The sequence below is a fragment of the Lissotriton vulgaris genome, chromosome 9 (assembly GCF_964263255.1).
Source record: "Lissotriton vulgaris chromosome 9, aLisVul1.2, whole genome shotgun sequence".
NCBI classification, from domain to species: Eukaryota; Metazoa; Chordata; class Amphibia; order Caudata; family Salamandridae; genus Lissotriton; species Lissotriton vulgaris.
This window is the reverse complement of record NC_141697.1, coordinates 71539661-71562279: the sequence shown is the minus strand read 5'-3', so window position 1 is coordinate 71562279 and position 22619 is coordinate 71539661. Positions and strand designations below refer to the sequence as shown.

Sequence of the window (22619 nt, the reverse complement as noted above, 5' to 3'; positions counted from 1 at the left end):
TACACTTTAGGGCGTGTAGACACATAGCCTACACTACACACCCCCTAATTTTAACTACACACACATTTTAATTGTCCTGAAGAAAGCCAGAATATTAATAAGGCACTGGCTGAAACATGTTGACACATTAAGGACGTAGGAGGTCGTAACCCGCCTCTAACATCCCACAGCCTTATTTTTAACCGCTGACGGAGGCCCATTTAATAAAGTGTCCTCATCCTCTGGGACCCCCGCCAAGCCGTTTTAAACTCACGAACTTATCACCCTTCACCGCACACACAGTGACATACCTGCTCCGCTGTAATCAGGCGTCGTAGCACACCCGGGACACGCTAGGTGTCACTGGGTGGGCCCGATGATGAAGCAAGCCACCAACTAGGTTGGTTGGTGAGGGCTTTCTAAAGACACCCAGCAGGTGCCACCACCAATTGACAAAACAATACTGAGTCACCATGATGGTTATAATATTAATGCCATGCTAACCCCATTTCTAGCTAGTCTCTTTTTGATTAATTGAAAACTCTACTTCTCACAGCGTGTGCAGAGTGCGAATCACGCATTAACAAGGACATTTCCATATCTCGGCCACAATGTGCAGGTACAGTTTTACGACCATTGATGTAGCCTTTCTTTTAAAACGCTGAGTTTGCCGTGCTTCAGAAACTTCTTCTGCATACCCTAGCTGCTATATATATATATATGTCCCACCCATGCTCCAGAGCTCAAGGACGCACTCCAAATGAATGATGGTTCAAACTGAGACTTTATTTCAAGAAACCGGCAAAACATCTCCGATTACTGCCAATCCCTGACTCGTTTCGGTGCAGCTGCACCCTAATCATAGGGAGGGAGATAGCGAAGACATGGAATGCACTACAATCATTTTGTCCTTTATGGCATTCACTCTCCAGTTAGTGGCATGCCGGTAATTGTAGTGCCGATTCTTCCCCACCAGTACGGTCTATTTCCTCGTTAGATAATTTATACCCCCAATTTTAATTCAATGTTTGGAGCCCTCTGGTGGGCCTCAGAGATGTTCTCCGTTTCCACATTTCACGAATCCTCAGTGCTGCAAAACAGGCTGAAATCCAATTCACAGCCCGTAGACCTGTTGTCTTATTTGCGGACCCGAAAACACCTCTCCAAAACACACCAGCCAGGAAAGCGGGCCTGTACCTCCCCGTCCCCACCTGGTGAAGCCCTGACTCCAGAAACTTGGAATGCTTTCGGGCATCTCCGGGGCTCTTCTCTTGATCCCGGACCCCCGCAACTCCAGTCCAGGTAGGTTGAATGAGTACCTGACTAAAGGGCCAGCATTTCGAGGCAAGTGACATCTAATCGTCAAGAGGAAAAGTGTATTTAATGAAAAACAACCCGTGGAATTCCAGCCTCTGAAAATCCAATTCCGCTACGCTTGCCGCAGACAAAAGATGATCAGTAGCACGAGCGTTTATGGACAAATTAACTGAAGAACATGATGCAGTTTGGATTATCTGTACGCGCCAAAAAACACTCACCATCACCGTGAGAGGAACGGCTGATCTACACCCTCTGCCCTACACCTCACCTTGCTCTTTTCATCGCCGTGAGGAGAACGGCAGGTAAAGCTCCATCCACACCGCTGTGAGGGGAATGGCCAGGTGAAAAACTACATCCCCCAGGAAGCACTGTGTGGCGACATCGGAGGGTGTCATTGCAGGGCGCCAGACGCCCTCAAAGCCAGCGCAGCCCTCCCGCAGCGCAAGACGTGCGCGGGCCCGTCCAAGCCCATCCAAGAGCGATCGAGGCTGGGCCAGGCCGGGCCACCCCACTTTCAACAGATTTTTGTGAGTCTTATTGTATGCATACTAGCTCCTATTGAGCAATATTGAACTGGGTTGGGACTTTGGGGACACTAAAGAGTAAAATCTTTGTTTCCAAGCTATTTGAAAACTTGTGGGGTGAATGCTTGTCGTAGTCCACTGATGAATACCACCTGGTCTTGTTGTAGGACCTGGGCGGCCCAGACAGAAAATAACTATGAGGAAAAGTACCCCCCCCCGCCACCCACGCACAAGGCCAACCACTAGACAGAAAGCCCCTACTCGAATCCCTACTGCCCAACCACATGCCATTGATAGAATGCTGCAACAAGCAATAGGAGCAGTCTCCAGTGAAATAGAACGCACTGAGAGACGCCTTTCTTTAAACGCCTTTCTTTAACAGCAAGGATGTTAAGTATTTCACAATCTTTGGAGTCAGAAGTCCCCCATTTGCCCCAACCACTAGTTGTTTCTATCTCCCTAGAATTACCGTCCACACAAGACACTATGGCCCCAATAAGCACTAGCAGGACTGGTACGGGTGGAAGGGAAAAAAGGAAAGGAGCCCTTCGGAAGTTAAGTGATCGTAAGGGAGGGAAACATGCGGATCATACTCTAGGGGTAGTCTCAAACCATTTCCCAGGAGGGGCATACCGCTGATGAAAGTGGTAATAAAACCTTCGAGCCCCCTGCATAGGTATTACATTTGACAACGGAGATGCAAGCATACTTCTAGCAGCTTATAAAAGCTGAACTCAGGGATGCTATGAGACGCATTGATAAATTAAAGACACTTATGGATTCATGGGGAACTAAAATCGATGCTGTTCTGTTCTGTAATATATCAAATAGGGTAGTTGGCCCTCCACTAACGCAGGCAACTCCGCCTGCTTCCTCCCAGCAACCTCCCCTTGAAGGACAAAGGCACACTGCAAACGAATTTGATCACTGAGACCAACTGCCCACCCCAACAAAACCAGTCCCTAGCTAGTTTCCAATATAGGGCGTCTCATCTCCTTGACAATGCCCAAGATCCTAGGGCTGTGAAAACTATTCCAGATCCATTAATTGAACAACAGGCACAAAAAACAGGCGAACCAGACACTAGGAACCCAACTCACTCCAAGCCAAGGCAAACAAATTCTACTTTTTCCTGCATAGACTTGCCCCCAGCATCAACACCCTATGTTGCTATTTTAGCTGCAGTACCAGAACTGGAAGCAGGTCGTGGGGAAACCTATTCTGAATTGAAAAATAAAACTATCCACTGGCTAAACAAATATAGACCACTTCCCTACTCAGTACATAGTGAAATCCTATATACTCGTAGGGTTAGCCGGTTGGGGCAGAGGCAAAAAGATATCTTGGGGGATTGTGTCCTAATTAATTTCAGAGACAGAAGGGCGGTCCAGCACATCCTTCTAGGGAGACAGGACTCATCCAGACACTGTCCCTGGGATACTTTTATCCCCAAGTCCCTTGTTAGATAGAGTGGGAAGTGTGTATAAAAAAATGGGAATTGCTACTCTGAGCTCTCAATTTGCCAAACCCAGGCCAGGATTGGGAAAACAACATGACATTTAACATCCCTGTCAGCAATAGATTTAGCTCCCTGGACTTGGTTGATTGACTAACACCCAATCATAATAATTCGAACCCCACCAATAACCAACCAGCTGAGCTTCAACACCCTGAAAGACCTGAGAACAGTGACCAACTCGCTGAGAATATCCACTAGGCCATTTTACCAGCTGGCACTCCTAGTGTATCTGTTAGGTCCCTAGGTGATCTAGAATGCACCACACAGGATGAGGCAGGGTTCAACGAATAGCACCCTTATCAGATAGCACAGCAGGACGGGCATCCTTTACAGAACACTAAGATATTATCCTGGAATATAGCAGGTCTTCGCTCAAAAATAGATCTCCCGGCCTGAGGAGACTATATAGATACTCCCGAGCTATGCCTCTTCCAGGAAACCTGGTCATGGTTGGACTTGCATAGAGTGGGGTACATTGCATATTGCATCCCAGCCGTCCAGGGGCCCAGGGGGAGACCATCAGGTGGCCTTTGCATTTGGGTTGGCACACATCTGGGCTGTAACATCAAAGTGATAGATACCCTTTCCCCTGATATCTTGTGTATCTTCCTCTCTTTCCATAACACCTTGAAAATTGCCATTATTGGGGGGAGGAGCTTTGCCCGTGACCAAGATGGCCGCGTGAGCACAAGGCTCCCGAGACCCTCGTAACCTCCCGCATATATCCTGTTGTTTATCCTGTCTCCTATTGATGTCTTCGTGAAGACGAACCACTGGAGAAGCAAGAACTGCAATCAGAATCCAGATCGGAGCCGGAGTTATGGCGCTTGGAAGATTGCGGCCTACACCTCCGTGATGCCCGGCTGTGGAGTTGGCATGGTGCCCGAGGTGCAATTGAACAACATCGGCCTGAGGTGGAGGGGACGACCAGTCCGGTTCACTTTCAATTTTGGTTTTGCCTATTAGATAGATCCGGGACTGGGAACGCCTCTCTCTCGCCGAGGGCAACTGTTTGGCTTGGTACTCGAGTGTGTATATTTCATTGATTGACCTGTTTTGGAAGGACGCTTGAGCCGTGTTCTCCGGCTGACTCTGGACTGCCGCTTGAGGGACCTTTGACGCCTCCATTTTTCCACATAGTGTGACTGTTCCAAGTCGACCGACATCGATTGCTGCCGGGCATAGCCGACCAACCTTCAGCTGCCTTGTTTGCGCTTTGTCCCCTCACCCACGTTCGGGACCATACCTACTACTTCCCACAATGGTGGGGAAACCAGAGGGGGACAAACAGAAGTCTAAGACCACTCGGCGGGGTGGCTATACCCAAACTAACATCATGGATCGCTATGGCCAGGCTAAGGGGTCGCCCAGTGGACCGGGTAGGTCGCTGGAGGAAACAAGAGATCCACTGACTTCAGCAGCCGAGCCGACCCTACAAGATGTTATGGCCGCTATCGATGGGATCAGATCGTCCCTAGGGAAACAAATGGAGATTCTCGCCCACAAACTCGATACAGTGGTGATTGATGTGAACCTGATCCGGACGGACCTAACGAAAATTAATGAAAAAGTTAAATTGTTAGACATCAAGACTTCCGGTCTGACAGATGACGTTGTTGAGCTACAAACGGAGGTTCGCAACTTAAGGGCCTCCACTGACCTTTTTATGCGTCGTCTGGAGGATTTTGAAGGAAGGGCTAGGCGGAACAATGTCCGTATCATTGGAGTTCCGGAGAAGGCGGAGGATCCGTCAGCTGACCTCTTTGTTGAGAACCTCATTGTTAGCCACCTTGCACCCAAGGGACTGAGTAAATAATTTACTGTGGAGCGGGTTCACGGGGTTCCTGGTGGTAAACCTAAGGCGGGTGCCCCACAGCGGCCTATGATAGCACAGATTTTTATCTTCCGTGATAGAGAGGCTATCCTGCAGGCCTCGCAAGCGGCTGGTCCCGTAAAGTTTGAGAATTCTACCATCAGCTTGTATCTGGACTTTACCCAATCGGTCCAGAAACAGAGACTTGTTTTTTTGGGGGTAAAAAAGAGACTCCGTGAGATGGGCCTCAAGTACGCCATGCTTTTTCTGGCCAAGTTACGAATTGAACACTCAGAGCGGACCTATTTTTTCGATAGACCGGAGGTGACGGCCGACTGGCTGGATACTCTACCGACCCATCGTCCACAGGATGAACAGAGTGGCGGTGCGGAGGGCGGGTCGATGGAACAGGAATAAGCGCTTTTTTTGTCTGGTTCCCTGGGTCTTTGAAGGGCCTCGAACTGTGGTGCACTAATTATGTCGTATGATTCGGTGTGACATTTGGGGGGGTTGCGGGGCTATTGGCGGGTCTTTTTCCTCCTCTGTTCGACTTTCTGTAGGGCAGTTTAGATGTGGGGCGACAGGCACACTGCAAGTTGGGGTGGCTTTTTAGTCTTACGCAGGGGTGCAGGGTGGGGGGGGGTTGTAACGGGTTGTTGGTGGGGGGAGGGGGGATTTGTTAGTATTTATGTTCATGTTTATGCAAGGTACAGTATTGCAAGACTTTCTGATTAAAGTGCTGGTTTCTTCTCGGGGTTGGATTTTCTTTCTCTTATGGGATGGGGGTAGGGGGTTGAGGCTTATCAGCTGGAATGTGAATGGGTTGGTGGGGATAGGATAAAACGTGGAGTAGTGCTGATCCCACTCTCCCCCTGACCCCACATAAAGTTGCACTATTGTCTGTTTATTGCTTCTCCCCCTGTCCCCCTCCCTTCCTTGTATTGATTATTGATTATTCGATGTACTGTTTTCCTTCCTCGTTTGAACAAAGCACGCTGTATATTTTGTTCTTGCCTTGCTTGTTATATTCAATAAAAATAAATATTAAAAGAAAGAAAATTGCCATTATTAACATCTATTCTCGCCCCCAGTGAGACAGGGGCTAACTGCACAGGTTTTAGACTGTTTGGCCACCTTTTTATATACACTGCCCGAGTCCACACATTTAATTATTGGTGGGGATTTTAATTGTCATTTTGAATTGCTAAATGGCCTAACTACCGGCATCACCTGCGAGGAAGACTCTGCCTGGTCAATTCCTGAATGTAACACCTACCAGGTAAAGGGTTGGACCCCTATAGTTCTGCAGATGAACTCTTTTATACTTAGCCACTCACTTAGGGCATATAATGGCCAGTTTCCTTCCGACAGCCCAGGCGTTTCTACTTATAATAAGCTGGGACGGGCATCTTTTATTGATTATATCTTGTTAGATGTGGAGTTATGGCACAGAATTGTTGATTTTTCATTCAAACCCCGATGCGAAAGCGACCATAACCCGTTGGTGATAGAAATAGCCCTCCCGCATTCCAAGCATTACCAGGATTTACCTACACAACCTGCTCCAAATGTAATAGCAACTGAAGGAGGTAGAAGAGTACGCTGGGGAACCTTTGTACAGTCAACTGAAAAAGTGGCTACCTTGTACAAATAAATTACTCCCTTTTTGGAAATCGCATTTCGAGTGTCTGTAAACAACCAAGGTCCAGAATCATTGTTGGAAATAGGCAAGAACCATCAGGATATGTTCTCAAAACTTGCAGAGTTTTTTTATAGTGGTAAAATTAATAATGAATAAACAAAAAAAGAGAGGTTCATGTCTCTCAAAAGCCACTTGGATAGAGCCACCAGATTCAAGATACTCGCACCCTATTTGGGTTTGAAGGAAAGCCCTCACACACTGACCTAGTCAGTGTCATGCTTCATCATCGGGCCCCACCGAAGAGACCTAATGCCTCTTCGGTGTGCTGCGACGCCAGAAGACTGCGGAGCTGGTATTGTGTAACGGGAGTGTTGTGAGGATAAATAAACTTAAACTTAAAAGTGTCTAAAGGGTATCTAAAAAATTTTTTATTAGTGATCCCTAGGACACAGATACAAAGGTACTATGTGTCTGAATTGTAAAAGCCAAGGTAATGGTTGGTTTAATTCAGATATAATATTAAATTAGTATGTCAACATGTTTCAGCCTTTGTGTTGGTTTGATTTTACCTAGGCATTCGTCAGGACATTGATAAACCCCGGCGGTATGGGCTCTCTAATCACCCACCCTAACCTGGGGACGTGAAAGTGAAAAAATAAAAGTGTTTAAAGTGCATAAAAAATCGGAAGAGCAAATGCTCATTCCAAAAATCACTCCTAATTTGGAGTGTCTCGGCACCTGTAGAACAAAAAGTACGAACAGACATATAAGACAAACAAACAATTATTTGTAGGGCTATGCCAAAGTACTTTTACGGTTCATGGTGTTCCAAATCAGTGGCAGCAAACGTGTTCCCAGACTAACTGCTAGCGTTAAGCACCTTCCACATACCCTCTAGGGAAGATATAACTAGTTCTGGGAAGTGTAGTGAAAAATAGTGATTTAAAATAAGCCATCAATGGCTTCAAGGGGTTAAAATCACATGGTATGAGTGTTTCAGAGGATCAATAGACAAAGAGTCAGTGACCCCCGCGCGCAAGTATAATATAAAAACAAGTCTCACTTTAAAGCTTGGCGCTATCTGCACCATGGGTCTCAGGAGGGGGGATGGAGTGTCCCTGGCACATCCTAAAGGTAAGAGAAAATAGGCTAGAAACATACGGAATCGCGATTGACTTAGCTCGATAGTGTGGAGTTGGTCCGATCCTCTCTGTAGCATTACTCACGCCCTCAGCACTCTCAGCCCGCTTGTACACCTAGTACTGCCTCTACCGGACCCCGACGATGGAGAACGAGGCCGGTGGGTTTGTTTTTAAGTGGCTGTGAAACGCTGTTCGCGCTCTTCCGGGTGGGCGTGGCTCTACCAGACCGAGGCCAGGGAGTTCTATCCCGTGGGCGCGGTCGGTAGAACTGAGTGAAAACGAGGCTTGGATGCACTCGTTGTTATAGCAACCTCTTGTTAGTTCTTCAGAGAGAGGCACGCTACTAGCGGGCCAATCCTTTCACCACTGCGGAATTCAGGGCACTAGAAGCTCTACAAAATGACAATTCTATAACCATAAAACCAGCTGATAAAGGCGGTGGCATTGTCATATTAAACACCAATGATTATGAAAAAACCTGTGAGGATCTTCTAAATGACAACAGGAACTATACTCAATTAATGACTGATCCCTCTCCTGATCTAACGAAAAGGATCACTGCCTTAGTCAAAGAGGCTGCAGATAATGATCACATTTCCAAAAATGAAGCAGAGTTCCTTAATACCAATGACAACATTATTCCATATTTCTACACACTGCCTAAACTGCACAAGAACCGGTTACCACCACCAGGTCGCCCAATTGTATCCGGGATCGGATCAATTCTGGAACCTCTCTCTAGGTTCTGTGATCAATTTTTAAAACCCTTGGTACAAGCAACCCCTTCGTACCTGAAAGATACAAAAAGTTTACTACATCTCTTGACAGACATTACATTCGAGGTCAACTCAGTCACATTAGTGACCTTGGACGTTGAAAGCTTGTACACAAGCATCCCCCAGGACGATACCATCAAAGTCCTGGGGAAGGCATTGGATTCAATCGAATGGGAATATCAAACCCCCAAAAAATTCATTATTGACTGTGCAACAATAGCACTTAAAGAAAACTTCTTCTCTTTTAAGGACAAGCTGTTCCTTCAACGCTCGGGCACGTCTATGGGGAGTACCTTTGCTCCTAGTGTGGCCGGGCTGTACGTGGCGGATTTTGAAGCCCAGCACATTCTTCCTCCAACTGCAAAGTTTCGGTCATCAATGCTTCTATGGAAGCGCTAAATTGATGACATCTTGCTATTATGGACAGGCAATGAGAGTAATCTGAAAGCTTTCCTGTTGTGGATTAACACTTTAGACAATAATTTGAGATTCACGAACACTACAAGTAAAACTGATATTGTTTTTTTGGATGTACTGATCACAATATCTGGCACAGGTTTAACGACAAAAACTCATCATAAGCCGACAGCAAGAAATAACCTACTAGAATTCAGTAGTTTTCATCCACGCCCCCTAAAAGAAAACCTTCCCTATGGGCAATACCTGAGGTTAAGGCGGAACTGTAGTACACTCACGGATTTTAAGGAACAAGCCGTAAGCTTAACTGAAAAACTGAAAGACCGAGGATATCCCTCTGCTATCCTCAACAAAGGCTTTAAGAGAGCCAGGAATCAGCCGAGAGAAGTCCTACTAGAGGAAAAAGTCAACAACCAAGAACCAATGCCACTTACTTGTGTGACAACATTCAATGGGCTCTCAAATTACATGAAAAAAACCATAAATAAACATTGGAGCATCGTAAAATCAGCAAAAAAAGACTGGGAAAAACCTTTGTTCTCTTTCAAAAAAGGCCGAAGCTTAAGAGATGCCCTAATACACACCCGCCCTAAAAACAAGACTGACCCTCAAACATCTTCAGTCACATCAGCATGGGGTCTTCCTCCCATCACAGGACATTATCCCTGCTCAGACTGTAGTATATGCCATCTCACAGAAGCCACAAAATCATTAACTTTGGAACCAGGGAAAATCTGGACACAAGTTGCCCATACAAATTGCAACTCAAATAATGTAATATATTTGATAACCTGTCCCTGTTCCTTACGCTACATCGGCATGACTACAAGAAAGGTGAAACAGCGCATTGGTGAGCACCGGAGTAATATCCGATGCAAAAAACTAACAACCAAACTAAGCCGTCATTTTTTTGAACACAACCATACTCCTAATGATATGATATGGACAATAATTGAGAAAATTACTGGCACCACAAACATCCCTACTAGACTTTTTGAGAAAGAGCAACGGTGGGTGTATCGTCTAGGAACCAACATCATTGGGCTCAATGATGATATTCCATGGAATAATGTACTCAGCTAATAGCCTTTGATTCATATGTCTTCAAAAAAATCATGAACCATGTATGTCCGATCAGTAGCGCTCCAGTTAAAAACATTGCGCGTAATTGACTTTACGCTCTTAGAAAAACGGTTATATATAAGTAGATCTCAATTAAACACATTAGCCAATTCATATGGTGTTATACTGGCGTAATAGCAAGTCCCGCTGTAATTTTATCACCTTAAATATCTCACATGACAACAAACCCTAGCGTGTCTTGCCGCCACACACTTCCTTTATTATGTGTTTAATTCTGTTCCCGTTTTCGAGAAATAAACCCCAAAACCGAAGCCTAACAATCAAGGATCGGCCCATTAAAAGTAAACCTCGGTCAGTAAACATTACACGAGGCTGGCATCGAGGTTTCCATGACAACTAGGACAACCAAGCCTCGTTGTGAAGGATTGGCCCGCTAGTAGCGTGCCTCTCTCTGAAGAACTAACAAGAGGTTGCTATAACAACGAGTGCATCCAAGCCTCGTTTTCACTCAGTTCTACCGACCGCGCCCACGGGATAGAACTCCCTGGCCTCGGTCTGGTAGAGCCACGCCCACCCGGAAGAGCGCGAACAGCGTTTCACAGCCACTTAAAAACAAACCCACCGGCCTCGTTCTCCATCGTCGGGGTCCGGTAGAGGCAGTACTAGGTGTACAAGCGGGCTGAGAGTGCTGAGGGCGTGAGTAATGCTACAGAGAGGATCGGACCAACTCCACACTATCGAGCTAAGTCAATCGCGATTCCGTATGTTTCTAGCCTATTTTCTCTTACCTTTAGGATGTGCCAGGGACACTCCATCCCCCCTCCTGAGACCCATGGTGCAGATAGCGCCAAGCTTTAAAGTGAGACTTGTTTTTATATTATACTTGCGCGCGGGGGTCACTGACTCTTTGTCTATTGATCCTCTGAAACACTCATACCATGTGATTTTAACCTCTTGAAGCCATTGATGGCTTATTTTAAATCACTATTTTTCACTACACTTCCCAGAACTAGTTATATCTTCCCTAGAGGGTATGTGGAAGGTGCTTAACGCTAGCAGTTAGTCTGGGAACACGTTTGCTGCCACTGATTTGGAACACCATGAACCGTAAAAGTACTTTGGCATAGCCCTACAAATAATTGTTTGTTTGTCTTATATGTCTGTTCGTACTTTTTGTTCTACAGGTGCCGAGACACTCCAAATTAGGAGTGATTTTTGGAATGAGCATTTGCTCTTCCGATTTTTTATGCACTTTAAACACTTTTATTTTTTCACTTTCACGTCCCCAGGTTAGGGTGGGTGATTAGAGAGCCCATACCGCCGGGGTTTATCAATGTCCTGACGAATGCCTAGGTAAAATCAAACCAACACTAAGGCTGAAACATGTTGACATACTAATTTAATATTATATCTGAATTAAACCAACCATTACCTTGGCTTTTACAATTCAGACACATAGTACCTTTGTATCTGTGTCCTAGGGATCACTAATAAAAAATTTTTTAGATACCCTTTAGACACTTTTAAGTTTAAGTTTATTTATCCTCACAACACTCCCGTTACACAATACCAGCTCCGCAGTCTTCTGGCGTCGCAGCACACCGAAGAGGCATTAGGTCTCTTCGGTGGGGCCCGATGATGAAGCATGACACTGACTAGGTCAGTGTGTGAGGGCTTTCCTTCAAACCCAAATAGGGTGCGAGTATCTTGAATCTGGTGGCTCTATCCAAGTGGCTTTTGAGAGACATGAACCTCTCTTTTTTTGTTTATTGATATATAACTGGGGATCAAGAGAGTGTTCCTACACTTCCCTACCTCTCCCATTGTTTTTGAAAATTAATAATGGCCCTGCCCCTAAAACTAGACACCCCTGGTATAATAAAGCATGCAGGGAAGCCAATCGCGCTCTATTAATGGGGGTTAAAGACAAGGACAACATACGTATCAAAGAAACCAGGGCAGAATATAAAGAAATTGTAGCTGAAGCGAAGATAACTTGGGAGATAGATAAATGGGAAGCAATCAAAAAAGCCCTAGACAATAGAGATATAAGAGGCTTTTTGGAACCTAGTGAAAACTGGGAAGTCTGAAGGCAACTCTGCAATTAAACCGAATTTGGGGTAGGAAGTCTGGAAATCACATTTTAAAATGTTATATTCAAGGGCTCCGGACGGAGATGTACCTGCTAGGGAACTAACAATGGATAAAACTCCCCTAGATATTAGTGCTCCCCCTTGCACTATTAAGGAGGTTACTACAACACTGGGTAAATTGCTTCCAGCAAAGGCACCAGGGCTGGATAGAATCCCTGGCGACCTATTTAGAAAATAACAATTAGTGTGGGCATCCTACCTGTGGGCATTATTTAACGCTATCCTCCAAGGGATAAAATTACAAAAAACAATTTGATGGACAGAATGTAGATCAATGTCTTACATTCACCCCAGTACAAGGATCTGGGCCTAAATCCATCGTTTTTTGCACTCCACACCACCCTGGGTTAGATAATGGCTTTATGCAAATCAGCTCTGACCCTGTGCCCCATGGGAACAGTCCAGTCCGAACTACACAGCCATATTTTTCCCAGACCGGAATCAAGCATCCGAGGACCGGACCGGTTTCGAGGTAACACCTCTCATCAGCCCGGCTAGCTTGACTCCAGTGGTGTGGAGGCTCTGGGACCCACGTCTGAGCTACCCCAGTACACTCAGGGAGAAAATTACAAAAAACAATTTGATGGACAGAATGTAGATCAATGTCTTACATTCACCCCAGTACAAGGATCTGGGCCTAAATCCATCGTTTTTTGCACTCCACACCACCCTGTGTTAGATAATGGCTTTATGCAAATCAGCTCTAACCCTGTGCCCCATGGGAACAGTCCAGTCCGAACTACACAGCCATATCTTTCCCAGACCGGAATCAAGCATCCGAGGACCGGACCGGTTTCGAGGTAACACCTCTCATCAGCCCGGCTAGCTTGACTCCAGTGGTGTGGAGGCTCTGGGACCCACGTCTGAGCTACCCAGTACACTCAGGGAGAAAATTACAAAAAACAATTTGATGGACAGAATGTAGATCAATGTCTTACATTCACCCCAGTACAAGGATCTGGGCCTAAATCCATCGTTTTGTTTGCAAATCCTCCAAGGGATGGCGCTGCCCTCAACCTGGGCAGGAGCAGAAATCATCCCTATTTATAAAAAAGGCTCCCCACTTAACCCTGCAAATTATCGTCCAATAAGCCTGATTGACGTGACTCAAAAGATATTCGCCCATGTTCTCCTGGGCAGATTGCAATCATGGATAGAGGAAAAAAACGTTTTAACACCTTTGCAGGCTGGTTTTAGGACTAAAATCTCAACTATTCACAAGATCTTCAGATTGCAATTGATCCACTGGAAAATAGTGACCTTGGAGGGTGGTAGTCTTTACCTAACCTTCGTCGATCTTAAATCCGCATTCGACATTGTGCAGCGTGATCAGCTATGGGGACTTCTCCATGACATGGGAGTACCAACTTATCTATGCCACCAGCTGAAGCGCTTACACCAGGATACATATACGAGAATAAGATACGGGAAGAAAGGGGAATTGACAGCTCCCTTCCCTGTAGAGAAAGGGGTGAGACAGGGTTGTGTGTTAGCTCCGACCCTGTTGTCCCTCTTTTTAAATGGCTTAATTGAAACCCTACTGGCAATAAAAGATATAGATTCACAAAGGCTAGCGAACCGCAAAATACCAGCGTTCATGTTTGCGGACGATATGTTGCTATTGTCCAAGACCCCAATGGGTATGCAGCGGGTATTGGAGGAGTTCTGCAAATTCTGTAGGAAGAGGGACTTGGGGATAAATCTTCAAAAAACAAAATATATGGTCTTTCATGCAAACACTAGCAATAGCCCACACCCTCAAATGGAAGGCTAGCCCCAAGAAAGGGTGTCTATTTTTGGCTACTTGGGCCTCACCCTTAATGATAAGATGGATTGGGAGACCCACGTAAAGAAAGCTAATCTAAAATTGACACAATCTATAGGGGGCATTTTAAAAGTACATAAAAACTGCACCCAAAAAGTGGTAGGCCCACCTGCAGAAATCTACAAAACCCAGGCAAGGGGAGCGTCATTATATGGAGCCAAACTCTGGGGCCAACGCCCATCTAACACACTTTCTACTACAGAAAATACCTTCCTTAGGCAGCTTTTGAGTAAACCCAAAAGCACTCCTTTAACACCATTAAGGATGGATCTGGGTATTGGCCCGATTACCAATATAATTGCTTCTCAAGCGCTTTTATTCTGCCGCCGCCTATGGAGCAAGCCTGAGCTATTAAATTACAGGGAGGAATTGAAGGATGTTATGTCTATTTTAAGAGCAGGGAATATTCCATGGCTGTCCTATATTCGAAACACATGCCAAGCGCTAGTGAGGGCAAACATGTGGTTAACACCTGAGGAGACCTGCCCCTCTATCCCCCAAAAGTCCCTATTCCTTGCCTTCAAAGAACATACATTTGCTTAACTATCACAGAGCATTAACTCATGCAGTCTGACCTCCAGCTTTCTGGACGTCAAGCAGCATTAGAAGTTAGAACCAGCCCTGGACAATATCCAACCATTTCTCGCAAAGAAATCGTTTTTGCAATTTAGACATGGGGTACTCCCTCTCCGAGCATTCACAAACAAATGAAGAGAGCTACCAAATTTGATTGCCCTGGGTGCATGTTGACCGAAGAAACAGAACTTAATGTTCTTCTCTTCTGTCCTGCCTATTTATTTATTTTATTTATTTATTTATTCAAAGTTTTATATAGCGCGAACAAGATCTTTACAGATATCAGAGCGCTTTTCAGAGACCGGTGTAGGTGCAACAGGAGGGTGATTAAATACACTATTGGGTACAATATGGTAGCATAGTAGAATAGGATAGCAATCAAGTACATATATGAAACCAGTAAACGACCAAGTAACTAATAATACAGAAAAGGTGCAGAGTCTTAGAACCAGCAACAATAGAGAACAGGTGAACTTAGGCCAAACGGATGGCTTTTACCTCTTTCTTAAAGCTTGCAGGAACAAGGGGTAGGGGCAGCAAGAAGGTAGTTGGAACCAACTATTAGGAACAATATAGTAGTCGGTAGTAAGTGAGATAGCCTAATAGGATATCAGTCATGTACAAATATAATACCAATAGACAATCCGGTAACCAGTCCAGCAGCAACGGTGCAGAAGTCTCTGTTCCAGCAGCAGAAGAGTTCAGGTGAACTTGGCCATAAGGATGGCTTTTACCTCTTTCTTAAAAAGTGCCGTGGAGGAGATGAGCCTGGTTTCAGGAGGGAGTGCATTCCAGATCCTGGGAGCCATTCCTGAGAAGGAGCGTTTGCATGATTTTTCCTTCCGGAATCTACGAGGTTTCAGGAGTAGATTTTTTGTGCTTCTATTGGATCTCGAGCCTCCAGATATAGTCAGTTTTTGGGTGAGGTAGCTGGGTGACTTGTGGTGAACGGCCGAGTGTGTCATAACGGCTATTTTCAGCTGTATTCTGGCCTCAAAGGGCAGCCAGTTTAGGGATTTTAAATCAGGGGATATGTGCGAGTGTTTCCTAGAACCAGTGATGAGTCTCGCAGCAGCGTTCAAGGAGGCTCTTAGGGGTGCGGTTGTTGTAATGGGGAGTCCGCTAAGGGCCACAATTCCGTAGTCTATGCGAGGGATAACTAGGGCCTGTACAGCAGTTTGGAAGTCCTTAGCTGGGAGGAAGGGTTTAAGCTTCCTCAAAGTGTTGATTTGGAAGTTAGCTCCTTTAGTAGCTTTGATAATGTGCTGCTGCATGTTGAGCTTGGCGTCAAGTGTAATGCCTAAGGATTTCGCAGATTCCACAATGGTGGGTTGGACATTGAACGCCGTTAGGTGCTTGAGCCAGGTCTGGGTGATGGCAATTTTCGTGGGAGGTGAGATCAGAAGGAACTGAGTTTTCAGAGCATTTAGTTTGAGGTGATTATCGGCCAACCATGTTTGGGTGTTTCTGAGTGTGGAGTTCAGAAGCTTGATGTCTTCCGGGGATTGTAGCTTGAGGTAAAGTTGAGTGTCATCGGCGTACATATGGAAGTGTACATTAGATGCTTGAAGCAAGGTGGTGAGTGATTCCATGACGAGGTTGAACAATGTGGGGGATAGGGAGGAGCCTTGTGGGACGCCTAAAGTTACAGGCACAGGTGAAGACAGCACGTTGTTGATCTTGAACTTCTGAGACCGGTTATGTAGGAAGGAAGTGAACCATTTGAGGACAGTCCCGGATAGACCCATTCTGGTATTTAGCAGCTCCAGTAGGTTCTCATGTTTGACCGTGTCAAAAGCTGAGTAGAGGTCAAGAAGGATGAGGAGGCAGGAATCGTTGCGATCAAGGATTTGGAGGGCGTCATCAATTATGTGCGTCATAGCCGTTTCCGTGCTGTGTTTAGCTCGGAAGCCTGATTGATGAGGGTTGAGGAGGTCAAACTGATCAATGTGTTTTGTCAGTTGGAGTTGTACACATTTTTCCAGTAGCTTGGCCAAGGTGGGGATATTGGTGATAGGGCGATGGTTGTTCAGGTCAGCTGTAGGTTTCTTGAGTATAGGTGTGACTTGCCCCACCTTGAGGGAGTCTGGGATGAGACCTTGTTGAAGGGAGCTGTTAATGATTTTGGTCCAGAGTGGGAGGAGCAGGGGGGTGAAGTCTTTCACAGCATTAGCAGGTAGGGGGTCTGTGAAGTGATTAGAGGGCTTCAAGGTGCCGAGCAGTTTGTGAATTGCTTCTTCAGTGTAGGTGTCAAATGACGTCCATGAAGCGTTGTTTTTAGGGTGAGTGGTAGTCATGCTGATGGGGCTGGAGTATCGGCTAACATCATTGAGGAGATCACTTCCTATGTTGTCGGTCTTTAGCTTAAAGAATGCAGAAAAGTCTTCACAGTGTGGAATATCGCTTGTTGCGCTGTTTGATTGTAAAGGTTGCATCTTGGTTTGAGTTTTGACTAGTTCGAACAGTTTTCTTGGTCGGTTCTTTGCTTGGTCCAGCTGGAGGCTGAAGAAGTCAGATTTCGAACGCTTGATTTTCCTAAAGTAGGCATTTCTCTTGTTCTTCAGCGTTTTAGGTGCAGTGCTGAGGGATCTCCAGGTGCGCTCTGCCATTCGCATAGCACGTCTGTCTTCATTGAGTCTGCCATTATACCAAGGGTTCGAATTCTTGGTGGAGACTCTCTTCAGTTGCAGGGGGGCAGCTTTGTTGATTATTGAGTTCATAGAATCGAGGTAGTGGTCAGTCAGTGATTTGGGCATCAGGGGCATCCGTAGGGGGAAGGAGGAGACTGCAAGTGTGAGAAGGAAGGGAGTTAGGGTTGAGATTCTTCATGTCCCTTTTCCAGATCTTGGATTTGGTGGGTTGAGCCGTGTTAGGTTTTATTTTTTCGTTGATGAAGAAAGTGATAATGTGGTGGTCTGACCAGTCACAGGGTTGGATCGACCCCAATTGGGTAGAGCCCTCTTTGGCGATGATAAGGTCGAGGATCGAGCCTTTGTCGTGTGTCGGGCTGTTGCAGATTTGGGTGAGGTCAAGCGCATTGAGGAAAGTTTTGAGACTATTCACCACTGCGTCTTTCTGATTGTTCCAATGGAGATTGAAGTCACCCAGGTAAATTTGAGTGATCTGCCGACCGGCGTTGGATGAGATCGTGTCCATGAGTTGTTGGGTGAAGGTGAGGTTGTCCCCGGGCGGGTGGTAGATGATATGTAAAGAGCATACAGGTTTGCCCTTGCTGAAGATATCGAGGCAGAAGAGTTCACAGGAAGTGAGGGAGTGGGAGGTGACTTTGGTAACAGAGAGGTTGCTCCTAAAAATGCATGCGATTCCACCGCCCAACTTGCCGGTCCTATCGAGCCTAATGATGTGGTAGTTGGGGGGGACTAGTATGTCCATTATAGGTGTAGAAGTTTCAGTTAGCCACGTTTCAGTCAGAATGGCTAGGTCGAGGTCCATTGCAATGATGAGATCTGCGATGTCGGAGGAGTGTCTCGGGGCCGATCTACAGTTGAGTAGGATGCATTTGAGTCTGGGGGAGAGAAGGGTGATCGAGTATTCTAGAGAGAGGGGGACTTTTCTGAGATTATTGGGGATGGAACTTCTGTTGCTTAGAGTGGGGGGCCTAAGGGGATTTGTGAGGATTGTGGGAATGGGGAGGTGTGTAGCAGTTGTGTGTTTTAAGGGCCCAGGGCCAAATGAGCGAAGGAGGGTGTATAAGTCGTGGTCCGAAAGGGAGTTGAGGGCGCGACGGGGGCGGTGGGTGTGATTGCGAGCGGGGATAGAGGGCCAGCGCGGGGAGTATGGCTTGAGAGGGTATGTGGGGTGGATGGGGGACTTGTTGGGTGAGGAGGCGGTGGTAGGTAGGGGTTGTCTGGTGTGTGTGGTAAGAAGATCTTTGATGGTGTGGAGATCTTCTATGACTTGTAAGAGGGTGGATATAATCATGTCCAGAGGTGGGTTGGGGATTATTATTATTATTATTATTATTATTATTACATTTATTGAGCGCATAGCTACCCAGAGGTTTCCCGGCGCTTGCCTTGGGAACCCGTCCTGGCTTTTCCCTGTGAGATAGCCCCTACAGGGCATCCCCAAGATGAAAGCCAGGCATCCCGCCGCAGGGGGGCCGTTGTGGAGATTAAGCAAGCTTAATGCCCAGAGTTGCAGAGTGAGAACCCATGATTAGAGCAGGCACCGAAGCGAGAATTATCGAGTCCGTGGACATTTGAGCTCAAGACCCTGCCGCGTCGGGAATTGAACCCTGGTCCCGGGTCTGACCTCAGCTTCCGGGTCTGCCTCCTCTAACCAGTGAGCCACACTTCTCCAGAGGTGGGTTGGGGATGGTGTAGGGGATGGGAGCCGTGGGCGAGTCGTTGATTAGGGAGCTGGAAAGGGGAATGGCTAGGGGGGGGGGGGGGGGGGGGGGGGGGGATATGCTAGCGTTGGTGCAGGGCTCTGCGGTAGTAGTATGTGTGGTGTCATTCGATGGGTGAGAGAGATTGTGGATGAGGGGTGTGGGTGGGGAAGGGGGAGGTTGGAGGCATGGGTGGGGGTGCTGGAGGGGGGCAGCGCAGGTGAGTTGAGGGATGGGGTCAAGGTCTAAGTGGGTGCTCCAGTTGTGTAGAGACATGGGTATTGGAGACCACACTGAGGCATACAGGCTACTAAAATACGAGATACACCCATTATTTGTCTTTGCCACTTCTAGATTTTTGTTTGCGATGTGGTGTACACGCAGACGCATTATAGAGAAAAAGAGCTCCGGAATAATCTAAGCGTGCCCATTTATCGATTATGCTGCTAATTTAAATTTGCACACTCTCCCACTAGAAAAACTGTTTTGAAAACGTTTTTCCTTGCTTAGCTATTTTATTCCTTTTATCTTTCTTTTTTAATATCTATTTATTGCAATTCTTTTTAAATGTTTTTAAAATGTGATTATAGTCGCCCTGGCTTTAATTGGCACCTAAGGTTGTTGACTATCGAGCGATGAGTGGCCATAGGGCCAGAAAACACCTTATAATTTTGCACTGCACTGCCTTTTCCGGCTTTTAAGGATATTCTGTATCTTTTGTTAATTGTATAAATTGTTGTGTAACATAAGTCTTTGTGCTAAATGTATATTTTAAATAATTGTGCTTTTATGGCTGTATAGTTGAAATAACGTTTTTTTGACTGACTGAATGACTTATTTAAGGCGGTGCACTCCTTCACGGCCGAAGCCGCTGTGTATAGATATATCCAACCCATGCTCCAAAGCTTAAGGCAAACTCTAATATATAAAATTGTGCACTATTTGTAAGTATATGTGCCAGTATAATGGCAATTATTATGGTAATCTCAGCAGTCATAACATAAATCAAGGTGAACATTAGACATTTTAGATCCCACATCCCTACTTCCTTTATTAGATTAGTTTAGACCCTGCTTACTATCTGCATATATGTTATTAGACTTCTGGTTATTGAATTGGTTGAATGGTTATTAGAATACCTTAACTATTTTATGCCAAGCCTGTAAGTATACCTGCTCACATTAGAAAGCCATCGGGTCTGCCTTCTGATTGCACTGCGGCATGTCTCCTTTGCAATCAGTCCTTGTCTCTCCTCCACCTAAATCGTAGGTACTTCACACCATCTCCTCTAGTTACTCTCTATGGCTCCATAACACCAGCAGCACATCTGTTACATAAGTAGACACACGTTGCCATTTACATTTCCTTCCAAACCCTATGTGTGTCAGGCCAGATGGCCTTGCAGCACTAATTGTTTAACAGAGTTTGGCATCTCTTGGAGAATGGAAAATGTAAATGGTCTGCATTGTTAGGGGAAATAAAGGAGGGGTCTGACCCTATGGAGGAGCAAAAAGACTGCCTTCATGACTCGGTGCCTTCAGTAAGCTCATTGGTGTGGGATTTAAAGCCATTGCTAGATTGAGTTGCGTGCCCATTGACGTGCCTGAAAGGCATGCCACTCTGTGGGCCTAGAGCACAAATGTTCTGGTGGCTGAAATCCCTCTGATAAAGTAATTGTCTCAGGTGACAATAATATGAAAAGTCCCAATCTTCAGACAATGGGCGATTTCAAACCAGTATTGTCACATGCCTCAAGCAGTATTCCTACAGCTACTTCTGTAGGAAAAGAATTTAGCCCATTGACAAGATGCTGCTGTGATAGATTTGAGGACAATATTCAAGCCTGCAAAAACCTATTGATCGCCACGAGAAGGTATTCTGTTTACCATGCAGTTGTATGTGTGGAAGTGCTGAGGTGTGGGCAGGTAAAGGGATACAGGTACGTTGAGGCATCTGGAGCAGCAGAGAACAGGTTGGAAATACGAGGTGGGAGCACGTGGGTGGTTAGAGCTGAGATAGAGAAGATGGACAGAGAGAGTCGTGTTGTGGATGCAGATTCAAGGCAGAGCTTCAGAAAGCCACCTGGGGTAGAGTTGAAAGGGTTTATAACTGGACAGTGTGAAGGATTGAGGCTAAGGGGCATATGGTTAAAGATAGGGTATTGCTGAGGCACCATGTAGAAGGATGAAGGGCAGATAAGAAGCAGGTGAAATGACTCACAAGATTGGTCTGATGGTGGAGGCAAGAGCTGTGATAACGGGGCAGTTTGGTAGTGTTAGAGTTGAGACCGAGACGTTGCGCAAGGGTAGGACGGACAGGGTCATATAGTGAAGCCAGTGACGGATGAGAAAGAACAGAGGTGAAGGGGTACTGAGTATGATAGGAACTGAATGAGACATATGAGGGGAAAGAGCTGAGGCAGCCTAGGGGTGGGAGAGTTGAGGTGAGCAGAGAATAAGAATGGTGGAAGGAGGAAGATCAAGCGTGTAACCGGTGATGTGGAACAGAAGCTGAGCAGCAAGACCTGGTGGGAAAGAGAAGGAGCAGGGGTTTGAACTATCTCAATTATAACCTACCCCAAGGGACCGCGTGAGTGCTAGATCTGAGGGAGCAGCGGGTGAGCAAAGCAAGCAGTGAGAGCTGTTGAGCATTGAGAAGGTGTAAGCTGATGAGAGAGACATGTGCTGAGGGGGTGTCAGAAATGGGGGGGTGAGAGAGAGAATGGGAAACTGGCGGATCATGAGTAACTGAGTGGTTAAGCATCTCACTAGGAGGGCAGCTTAAGGGGGCACACTCACTGAGGTGACAGTGGAAAAAGGAGTTAAGGAAGGAAGGCAGATAGAGCAAGCTGAGGTTGAGAAGGGTTCAAGACATATAAATAATACTATTGTACTTCTATCTCTTTCAGCTAGCTAACAAAACACATGACTTCAGTACAGCAAATCAAGATGAGCTCTTGTTCCAGTTCTGATGGGTAAATATCCGGCGTTTACTACATTATCTGTAAACGTTTTATATATATATTGATTACATCCTGTTACATGTTTCTTTAAAATGAACAAATACATTTCTACTTCCTCCAGCCATTGCATGGCTTGTGCTGCTTGCAATATGCAGGACTGGGTTTCCAGCACTCTTCTAACAGTACAAAAAACTTACACACAATACCCCACAGTGTCTCACATACACAAGAGGGTCAATTTTCATGGTAATCCAAATAGTTGTTGCTCTGGTGAGGTGCAATGCTTTTTTCCATTTGTGTCATGCCAAGAAAGCTCTTATTAATCATATCATATCAAGTCTTTCCTTGAAGGGTTGTATTAGTTTGATTTAAAAAAGAAAAAAACACTCTGGATGTTATCATGGAGAACCCAGAATCCTTTTTGATGAAAAGTAAAGCTAATAAAAAAATAGCATGTTATGGCTAACTTTACAGTTTGAGGAAAGAAGCCCATTAAACATGGTACCGTACCTCTGAACTGGGATGAACAAAAAATAA

At 45.8% G+C, this 22619-nt stretch overlaps 1 protein-coding gene across 1 annotated transcript in view; it reads left to right on the top strand.

Moving 5' to 3' along the window:
• The window catches only part of LOC147689622 (uncharacterized), a 123806-nt gene that overhangs the window by 29002 nt on the left and 72185 nt on the right, over window positions 1-22619 (top strand). The window contains exon 2 of the mRNA XM_086937050.1: window positions 22029-22094. Within this exon, the coding sequence (XP_086793176.1) occupies window positions 22045-22094 (50 nt within the window). The 5' untranslated portion in view covers window positions 22029-22044. The remainder of the gene's footprint in view (window positions 1-22028; window positions 22095-22619) is intronic.